The 10,891-nt window shown below is 30.0% G+C and overlaps 2 protein-coding genes and 1 long non-coding RNA gene across 13 annotated transcripts; 2 read left to right on the top strand and 1 right to left on the bottom strand.

The window, feature by feature from the left end:
* Nucleotides 1-582: 582 nt before the first annotated feature.
* Nucleotides 583-3,163, top strand: Pex14 (peroxisomal biogenesis factor 14). Its single transcript, XM_083084801.1, has 4 exons — nucleotides 583-903; nucleotides 1,078-1,401; nucleotides 1,580-1,815; nucleotides 2,763-3,163. Exons 1-4 carry the CDS (start codon nucleotides 853-855, stop codon nucleotides 2,929-2,931), a joined length of 780 nt encoding a protein of 259 aa, XP_082940927.1. The 5' UTR covers nucleotides 583-852; the 3' UTR covers nucleotides 2,932-3,163.
* Nucleotides 1,572-8,776, bottom strand: Dd (CTD nuclear envelope phosphatase 1-like protein dullard). Of its 2 annotated transcripts, none has more exons than XM_083084803.1 (5): nucleotides 8,152-8,776; nucleotides 7,268-7,334; nucleotides 6,975-7,176; nucleotides 6,594-6,811; nucleotides 1,572-6,255 (listed from the first exon to the last, which is right to left on the bottom strand). In XM_083084803.1, exons 1-5 carry the CDS (start codon nucleotides 8,248-8,250, stop codon nucleotides 6,110-6,112), a joined length of 732 nt encoding a protein of 243 aa, XP_082940929.1. In that variant the 5' UTR covers nucleotides 8,251-8,776; the 3' UTR covers nucleotides 1,572-6,109. The 2 variants fall into 2 exon arrangements, with proteins under 2 accessions (XP_082940929.1, XP_082940930.1); XM_083084804.1 differs by having other exon boundaries at nucleotides 8,161-8,776.
* Nucleotides 8,120-10,750, top strand: LOC145963127 (uncharacterized). 10 transcript variants are annotated; one of them, XR_014436086.1, is made up of 5 exons: nucleotides 8,847-9,015; nucleotides 9,162-9,573; nucleotides 9,678-9,856; nucleotides 9,992-10,170; nucleotides 10,288-10,750. It is a non-coding gene; the product is annotated as an uncharacterized LOC145963127 (long non-coding RNA). The 10 variants fall into 10 exon arrangements; XR_014436085.1 differs by having other exon boundaries at nucleotides 8,848-9,015; nucleotides 9,108-9,233; nucleotides 9,404-9,856; XR_014436082.1 differs by having other exon boundaries at nucleotides 8,849-9,015; nucleotides 9,162-9,233; nucleotides 9,404-9,856.
* Nucleotides 10,751-10,891: the final 141 nt, after the last annotated feature.

The following is a 10,891-nucleotide window of genomic DNA, read 5'->3' as shown; positions in this document are numbered from 1 at the left end:
ATGTTTAAATTATTGAAGTCTCCTTTTCTCTAATTATTAATATGTAATATTAGTAACAAAGAGAAAAATGGAAAGGGAGAGAGAGAGAGAAAGAGAAATAGAAGATAGTCCATACAGTACAGAAACTTGCAGCAACATTGCAGCAATGGCTGCATTCAGCAGAAAAAGCTGCTTTGCAACTGTTGTAAAATTCGTGAGCCTGATTGGTGTATGCTCTTAATTTTGACTGAATCTAAGAGCATACACCAATTAGATTCATGAATTTTACAACAGTTGCAAAGCAGCTTTTCCTGCTGAACGCAGCCAATGTTGCTGCAAGTTTTTGTGCTGTATGGGTTTATTCTCAAATTATTAGGGGGTCAAGACTGAGGGTCACTTTCTCTTTATAAAAATCCTATATAAATATAAATATAAATAATAAAAATATAAATAAATATAAGTATAAATCCTGTATCCTACAATAGCACGCGCTCTGTATTATTGACAGTCACAAAGCACAAAATTTGGAAAAGCGAGAATGAATCTAGATAGCGTCTTCTTCATTATATTTAATCATTCTTAAGCCCCTTGCACAATGCTAGGCAACAGGCAACAGAAATAAGGAATAGAAACTATTCACCAATAAATACGCGGAACAGAAAATATTCGCTAATAGGAGCAGAGAATAGATACTATTTCTGTTCTTATTGCCTGTTGCTTAGCATTGTGCAAGGGGCTTTACGCACAGTCGCAAGCGTTAGGATTGTTTATCACAGGAAAATGTGATTTGCAATTTAGTTATGTAGGACTTTGCTAAGTAATGTCATTTTAATTGATATATAAAAAGTTGAACGCGATTGAAGACTAGTCAAAATGACCGATCAAGATACAAATAATAATTCTCTTCGGTTACGGGAAAGTCTAGTAAGTTATCGTAGAGATCATTTAATCACAAGTTATATAAACGTAAAAGAATTATTTTGCGTATCAATAATTTGTAGAATTAAATTTGTTTAATTCTAATAGATTATTCATGCGCGTATAGTAAAGTAAAGTTCCACTCATTGCTTCATTTTAATATAAATTTACGTATTAAAGGTGAAAACGGCAGTACAGTTTCTGCAAAATCCCAAAGTGTCATTGAGTCCATTGATGCAAAAACAAGAATTTCTTAGGAGAAAAGGCTTGACGGATGAAGAGATCAAAACAGCTTTCAAGCTAGCATCTGTTGACAATACAGCGGATCGCAATGCTTTGCAGAATCAGAATCCATACACTGCTGTACAAATGTCGCAAGGACCTATTTATCCATATCATCAGACAAGCATTTACCAATCAACATTTTTGCAAAAAGTCAGAGATATCTTTAATACAACTGCATTAATTGGCGCGACAGTGTATTTTGTCTATTGGCTTTATAAGGTATTTTGAACAATACAAAGAAATTAATATAACAGGTCTTGTATAAGATATTGTGAGAAATTGCTAATAATTTTATGCTTTCTCTGATCATTCTTGGATTTTAATATGCAAATAAAAATAGACTAATAATTTTCATTTGTTTTACATTAATAAAACAATGTGATTTCTAATTTTGCAGAAGTTTATAGAACCCTTTTTATTTGGTCGAAAAAAGAAGAGTAATGTGGAAGACAGGATAACTGAATTAGATAAAACTGTTCAAGATTCTATGAAAGAAGTAAAAGATTCTATTTTGAAAATGGAAAATGATGTGCAAAAGCTGACTCAGCATCAAGCATTGGATCCTACTATTCCACAATTGGTGCATGAACTGAAGCATGACTTGTCTAGTCTAAAAGCTTTACTTTTGTCAAGGTATATCCAATTTCTTTTTTTATTTATACATAGTTTCTTACATTAATATATAGAATGTCCCATTTTAAATAAGGAAACATAATATCATAGTTTTGTTTGTATCGTTAATTTTATCCTTGAATATTTTTATTTATGGCAAAATATTCGAGGATTAATATTTTTTTCATATATTTATTGACAAAATAAATTTATAAGATTTACTTTTATTAAAAGGGCAAGTCAATTAGTATAACTGTTATTACTGAACATAATTTGTATTAGCATTTTATTTTATATCAGTAGTCCTTTAATATGATATTATTAGATACACTTATTGGTCTACATATTTTGGACTTTGATCATTTAAAATTATTTAATTTTTATCTGAGGTATCTTTTTGATATCATAAATGATTTTAAGGATATTCACATTATGATTTAAAATAGGACAATCTGTACATCATAGATAATAATGCATAAAAGTCAGTAATAGCAATTTATTGCCATACAATGAGATTATTTCATTTAAACATTATTTCCCATTTTATTCTTGTATGTAATATTTGCTTATATTAAGCAAATCATTCTTTTTACAAGAGATCAACCATAGTTACAATCTTGCACTTCACACACTCGTACATATACAATTTTATTCAAAATTGTTTAAAAAATTGATACTTGTGTTTGGATGCTTCAATGATTTTTTAAACAAGAATTTTATATGATTTTACAAAATACAACTTTAAAATATAAATTTGTGCTTTTCCTTATCTTACTCCTATTTTTGACCATTCGCGCTCTTGAATCTTTTATTGTAAATAGTTTTCTGATTATATACGTACATATATCTTTTCATATTCATGTATGTAATACATGAGAAAGTTAATTGTAATTTCAAATTTTCACAGATTTATCATTTATAATTATATGTCTATTATCTATTTTTAATTTTCAATATGTTTAAATTAGGAAACAGTTTCCTAGTGCCCCTGCTTCTATTCCACCATGGCAGTTAGATACAACAAATGTAAGTCAAGAAAAAGCAACTGAACGAGAGGATGATGCTGGAAGTGGAAGTAGTACTAACAATTCAGATAGTTCTTTGGAAATGATTCGAGAAGACCCACCTAAAGAATAAATTTAGGAATTTTATACATATAAATATTGTAATCAGATATTTTTCAATATATGATGTATTCTGCATATGTTGAAATGGATGGTGGTTTTTCAATATATTAAATATTTTATTATTCAAAATGTTTTTTTCAAATTGTTTAATATTAAAAGATATCCGTTTTCAATTTATTATTAAAGATATTTAAAAATCAAAGCTGTATTATTTTTACACAAATATATAGAATTATATAGAGTTTTAAATAAAATCTGTATCCTAATCTGTTCAGAATTAGGAAGAATCCTTTCTTTTTTAACATTTTACTGGTGGCTGTAAATGTATATTTTTAATGAAATTTATGATTTTCTGAATATTTTAATATCAATCATTATACAAAGAACACCTTTGAAGATTCATGACAAAAACATAAAATAATTTTATATATTAATTGTCACCTTTATTAGACTAAGGTGATGAATAAATTAGTTGACTAAATATATTGAATGAATGGATAATAATGTGTTTCCTTACTTTAATAAAATATGTTCTCTATAAAATATGTCAAAGATTTAAACAACTGTTTATAATTTCTTGTTTCGATACTTTATATTATCACTGTACATATATAAGATACAAAATATATAGAGTTAAAAATTTAATAATTTTTGTAAGGTTTTTAAATTAGATTATATAGAGAGAATAGTTTCGATTTTATAACTGCAAGATTTATGATAATGCGTATATTGCATAAATATTTACATAATACGTAAGAAACTTTTTTGTAGATTTGTAAGAATCAGATTGTTTCATGTAAAGACAAATCATAAATATAACAATTCACGTGGAAATAAGATTGTAAAATTAACTGCTAAATATTTTATATGAATATCAATGTTTTTAATCTCTAGTTAAATTGGAAAGTCACAATATAAAGTATCGTATTAAAGAATCTCATAAATTTTGTATCAAAGATAGAAAGAAATTTTGTGTCATTAATATTATAAACTGAAAAATTCGTGTATTTTTACATTATAATATTTGTCCATATCTGCGTCACAAACTTATAGATATGCGCGTATATATGTACGTGTCCAGATATAATTTTATTGATAATAAATAGATTTTATAACATTATTTCCATTTAGAATATTATATGCATTACCCATGGATGGTATCATGGAAAGAATGATTGATTGTTATATACAACAGAAAAAGCAATTCTATAATACAATACGATAAATACTTAAATAAAGAAACTTTTATTGGAAAGTGATTAATGTTATTAAATCTTATACGCATGGGCACATTATTCCTTTTTCGAAAGAGTGTATGAATAAATCGATTTTACATTTATATATAAATGCATATGTATGCATGTATATATATATGTACATATGTGTAAATATTTTTCAGATGTAATATTTTATAACTTATATATATATCGATCATTCATACAAAAATCAGTCGCGCATTAAATACATTTCGAGTAATATGTACAAATTGTATAATGTCAGATATTCCTATTATACGATTAAATGAGCGAACAAAATACACAGGCGTGTATGTGTGTGTTACATTGTAGGTTCATTATCTTGCTATTATCTCATGTATAAAGAGAGTTTGTGACATGCGATTCATCGATCCTTTTTCTTTTTGCGAGCATAAAGCAATTAAATTATGCAATTTATAAATGGGAAAAAGCGCATTTCTTTCTTCTTAAATATTATAATCAAAATTGGCCACAAAATTTCAATAAAATATACAAACATATTTACCGAACATAACTGTAACAACTCAATACTATAAGTTTTTAAATTGTAAGATTTTTTATCTCTTTGTTGCATAATTTTGAATATCAAAAATTAAGAGAAATGATATAGTGCAATATTATAGTATTACATGTATATATGTATATATATGTATATTTTACATAGCAAGTATATAATATACTATAAATAATATACAATAATAAATATACTATAAGAATATGATGTAATCATATACATAGTTTACATACAATGAGTTTATTATAATTAAATTTTTATTATAAAATAATACAAATTTAAATATATATACAATTTAAAAAAATGTTATATATTGCACTCTCTTTTATGTAAGATTTATGTAACATTTGATTATCTTATAAAAGATGTTTTCTTGTACGAATAATCGTATTTGCATTAAAATGCTATCAAGAGAAGATTATAGAATAATTTGCTTACAATTTTACTATTTTATTGTTACAGTTATTAAGTCAGCTTTATAGCACTTTATGATAGTCGATGAAAAGGCTCAAACACTATGTAATTACATATGAATGTTTTTATATTCAAATTTTCTTAGAATTTTTAAGAAGCCTTTTTGCTTATAGAATAGTAGTTGCAATTATTACGTCATATAAAAAAACATCAAAATTGGTGAATCGTGAATGTCATAAACTCCCTTGTTAAAACGTTTACCAACACAACCAATGTAATCAACATTATAGATCATAATAGTAATATTTCATTTCAAGGAAGTTTTGATGAGAACAGATGTGATTTTCTTTTTTTCCTGGTTTTATATTAATACTTCTTATTATAGATAACCAGGACAACTGCCTCACTGATACAGTGAGTGACAGCAGAATCTGTTTGACTTAGTATATATTTATCTTTCTCTCTTTCTCTCTATACATCCTAGATGAATAATATACAATAATCAAAGTACTTCATTTCGATATTTTTTTCTTCTTTCTTTTATGTGTGTGTGTGTGTGCTGCCAGATACACATATAAATAAAAACTTTAAGTAATCCTTACCTAAAACGAAAAATTCTGCTGGCTAGCAGTTCTATCTATTTTCTTATCTTTCGGTCTTTGGCAAAGGTTTACATAACAGAGAAAATAAAAAAAAGATTTGTTTCACGATTTTGCACACATAAGGACTGTACAACATAAAGAATTATCCTAGAATGTTTTGTGCCGACATAATTATTGGCTGTATTTATCACCTCCCTTCAGTATTTACTCGTCGCTGTTTGTCGAGTATATAAAAAAACAAGAATTGAAGAAGAGGGTTTTCTCATTGTTTCTCATTATACGGGCAGCGATCTAATGTTGCTATTATCAATAACAATAATAATTCTAAGCTAGACACACTAACTGAAACTGTTAACAGCTTCATTTCTAAAATACCTAGTGTATCGCTTAATCTCAGCTATGCTACCATGTATGATGTAAATGTAAATTCCTCGATAGAACGGATCGTACATCCTGCGTGAAACGAAGAGCGTCCAAGACCGGAAGTAAGCTTAATAAAGCAGTATCTCCCGCATCGCTGAACCATGATTTTATAGGTATCGCATTATCTATGACAAAGAAAAAGAAATAATACATATGCAAGATGTTCAAAATCAAAATATAGTTATCTCTCTCACGTGCATTGCTTTCCTATAAATCGAGATTGATTAAAGATGCAATTCAATAAACGTTTGTGTCTCAATTACATATGATTGTTTTTCGATAGATTTATAAATAAATTATTAACACACATCATATTTTTCAAAAGACAGAAGAATGTAAAGTTCTATGCTCAATTTGGAGAGAGAATAAAAATAATATGTTTAATATTTTTGGCTCTTCTTGTTTTCTTTAATACATTATGTTTTAGCACAAAAAAAAAACGATTAAAATCATATATACTTACGTGGATAGGCTCTGTAAGCCCCTGGACTATTATCAAGAATAAAGACTGAAGAGAGATCTGAGCAGATTGCCGACAGATCTTTGGTATAGGAACCCATTTCAGGTGTACAATGTTGCCTATAATATCTGCGCCTTAAGATACCTCTGTTGTTATCTAGTTTATCTGCGACTGCTGCCCCATAAATTTCCATGGATGCAGTGAAGACTACAAGCTCGTACCTATAAACATAACAATGATGTATAAATATTAAAAGAAAATAATTGATGCAATCTTATCTGATAATGCACAAGAAGTACAAAGTTTAAGTGTAGAGATTTCAAGATAAAAAGAATTTCAATAGAATACTTAAGCGATCTTCCTTTTTTATACAATAATACTTACCATTGACTAACTATGTCCAAGAAGAAATCTACATGTGGTCTTTTGTGAACAAAAAATCTAACAGGATGTCTGTCTATTGTAACCTTAAGAACAAAATCAGGAGGGGTACCAGGCCTGACAGTCGGCCTTGCCACTCCATCGTGATGAGAATGAATTAACGTTTCGTCTAAATCCAATACTAATACTTTTCTTTTAACTATACCTGAAACATTCTCGTATTACACACACAAATATTAAGAATATTGATTGCAATGTAACAAGTATAAAAATTTGCACATCATTGTGATACCTACTAAGTCTGTGCCTAGATAAAGGTGAAAGTGGGAAGATTTCATATTTGACTGGTTGCATCTGCGAGATCTAAAACAAAACAATAAACACTCAATTTATATATTGTAGATTTGTAAAAAATATAAATATTGTAGATGCAAAAATGCCAGTAGCCAAAATTGCTTTTATAAAAGAAGAGATTTAAAAAATATATCGATATTTATTACAAAATAACAAGATACTTTTATATTTTTACAATTCAGAGAACAATTTAGTAAATATATTATACAGTATGATATGCTATGTGATTATAGATGTATGTGATTGGGAGAAATTAAAAGTGAATAGATGTATTATTTACATCACATTATAATTGAAAAATATAGATTACACAGATATAAATGACAACATATTAAGTAACTACTTAGACCTTTAACTTATTTATCTTTCAAGTAGGCACGAGTGATATGAAATACAATATGTATATCCAAAATACAAATTAATATTAAATGTATTAATAAAATACATTTGATACATTATTAAGAAATTTTGTTATGACAAAAAAATCGGTTTCAAGAAGAAGGAAGAGTAAAACTCTGAATCTTACAAATAGAAAAGTATCTTCGTTACATATAGTCTTGCATAAAGTTAACGAAGAAGGAAACATAATGATAAGATTCTTAATGCTAGCTTCACTAAGTTTCTTACAAAAAAGTTTAGCTAATTATTCCAGAAACGCGGGTAATTGTCATTATCACCCGAGCGAGCGTCGCATCAATAACAAAGTCAACGTATCTATATCGCTGGAAAAATAAAAGAGGAGCCAGCGGGAAGCTCTCGTAAACAAGAGCGGCGTATTCGCGATGACATGTCCGGCTCCGGAAGAAGGCGCGAAGCACCTACTTACGGCTCTAACCTGCTTCTTGAGTAGAAAGCAGATGCAGGTCCACACGCGGGAGGCCATTAAGAGGAAAGCTCTCATTCCCATCTGCAATTGCTTCAGCATCTCTACTGGTCTTCTCACCGGGCCGAAGTCCGGCGACACTTTATCTCTCCAGTCTCTCTCTCCGGGTCTCCGCGCGCACCAAGTGTCTTCCTTTTTCCCTTCCCCCCCCCTCGCGGATGCGTCTCGCCACTTTACTTCGCGGGTCGCGCGATGACGCGTGCACCTGGGAAGAACCGCCGCCGACGACGACGACCCGCCGTCGAGGAGATCCGCACGCCCCAAGAGGGTCTCTTCCAGGAGAGGGCTTCTGCCCCGCGCTTATCGTAAACAAAACGTAAGGCACCCCCGCGACCCGCGACTCGAGGCGGAAGCGAAGCGAGGGCGACGTGGACGGCGATGCGCGTCTAGGTACGCGGTGTCGCGTAGCGGCAACGGCGGGTCGCGTTTCGCGTGTCAACGTATCCTCCTCACCGCGGCTCCTTCATGTTTTTCCCGACGAGACCGGACTCTTATGCGGAGCGCGGACTTGCGGAGCCTTCCTACCAGAGCTGCCAGATCCGCGACACAAGCAGAGCTGCCAGATCCGCGACGCAAGCAACATGCAACACGTGGAGGGGGTAACGGACATGTGAGCGTAAGCGTACGTGTGAGCTCGGCGCTTCGGCTAATTTCGGATAATAGAAGAGGACAGAATATCGTATCCGAAGCTAGCCGAAGCGCCGAGCTAGCGATATAGAAAATGGTACCGATGGTACCTTTATTTAAAAAAACGTCAAATTCGTAGCAATGCTACGAAAAGACGCAGAGGAGCGAATAGTGGTGACGGTGAGTCATAATAAATAATCGATTTCAGCGTAGACTAATTATAGATATCGCATGTCCATTGGATTAAGTTTGGTTAAATGAGAGAATTTTAGGTTATGTCTAAGTAAACATGTAAATAAATGTTTGTATCATTTTTTACAAGACAGCAGCGAGGATGAAACTATGGTTAAATTAAAAAGGAGAGGAAACAAGACGATCATAATCCTATGATTCAAAGTGTATTTTTTATACAAAATGTCACAAAATTAATATATAATTTTCTCTCTCTTAGTTAAATTATATTATTAAAATATATAGTTCTTAAATTTTAGATAAATTTAGAATATATAACGTTTAAGTCTGATCAGTTTTTATAAGTCTAATCAATTTTTGTTTTTCTAATATCTAGTACAACAATAATATCTAGTAACAATAACAGTAGTGGATGGACCTTTAAGGCCGAGGCAAGCCTCCAAATAGCTTTACCAGCTGGTCCGAGTGACTAAGGAGCAACAGCTATTCTTGAAACAAAAAGATAGAGATGCACAAGCATTACTTGAAAAAGCTCAAAAAATAAATGTATATGTGGAATCATTTATTCATTAAATATATTAATTAAATTTAAAATTGATTTTATCTAGAAAGATAAAATCAATAATGTTGCCTTTATTTCAATTATTAAGAGTTAAAAGGAAAAGAAGATGATAAAATTTATAAAGGCTTGAATAATTACACACAGTATTACAAAAAAAGGATACTGTAGTTGGAAATGCATCCAATGGAATAGTACATGAAGGATCAATTAGAGCAACAGTAAGATGGGATTTTCAATCTGGTGTATGTAAGGATTACAAAGAAACGGGTTTGTGTGGTTTTGGAAGTATATATAATTATAATTTTTATTTTATATAGTATTAAAGTTATAGTTGTTACGTATTATATTTATTTTAGTAGAGTTTTCTAAAATTGATGTAATAGAAATTTTATTTTGTTTTAGATAGTTTTAAGTTTCTTCACGATCAGATTATAAATTGGGATTGGCAATTGGGCTGTTACTGGAGAATGTGATAATAGTGGAGATAAAGATGATAGAAAGTATGAGATTGACAGCAATGAGGAAAACTTGCCATTTAAATGCTTTATCTGCAGAAACAGTTTTATGGATCCAGTCACAAAGTATGTATTAATAACTTATTATTGTTCAATATTATTGTTATATTAATATAACAGTAATATTAGCTTAATAACTTTAATATTTAAAAGGGACTAATCTATTTACTCATTTTGTTTTAGATGTAAGCATTATTTTTGTGAAAAATGTGCTTTGGAACAATGTAAGAAAAGTACAGGATGTTACGTTTGCAATACTCAAACTAATAGCACTTTTAATTCTACAAAAGAAATCATTGCACAAACTAAAATGGAGGAAAAAGAAAAAATAATTGCAGCAAGCAAAGCTTCTAATGAAGATTAACAAAAATAGAGTAATCTCTATTTCTAAACGTACAATTTTAACAATTAATGTATAATATAAAGAGTGACAATTTTTAGAAATTGTAAGCATTAATATAAATTGTTTTGATATATGTTGTCGATGTATATAATGTATTTATTATATTTTCTGGAGCATTTAATGGCAAGTAAACGCTTCTTTGGATAGTTTTCCAATTTTTCTCTTATACTTATGAATTAACGATAGATTTTGCTAAATTTAGAGATTGGAAAGTAAGAAAAATAAAATTCAAGTTGAATCGCCTCTCTAATATTATTCTTGTTGAAGTTGTCAAAAAAAATTAGGATAATTGAGTTTTACGCAACATATCGATTACACTTAAATCGAGTTCAATTTGAAGAAATTTAAATATACACACACACTAATTTATAGAGATTTTTGTTT

The sequence above is a fragment of the Camponotus vicinus genome, unplaced genomic scaffold (assembly GCF_025532165.1).
Source record: "Camponotus vicinus isolate PSW18456_S1 unplaced genomic scaffold, iyCamVici1.0 SCAF_12, whole genome shotgun sequence".
Lineage (NCBI taxonomy): Eukaryota > Metazoa > Arthropoda > Insecta > Hymenoptera > Formicidae > Camponotus > Camponotus vicinus.
This window is presented reverse-complemented; position numbering and strand designations above follow the sequence as displayed.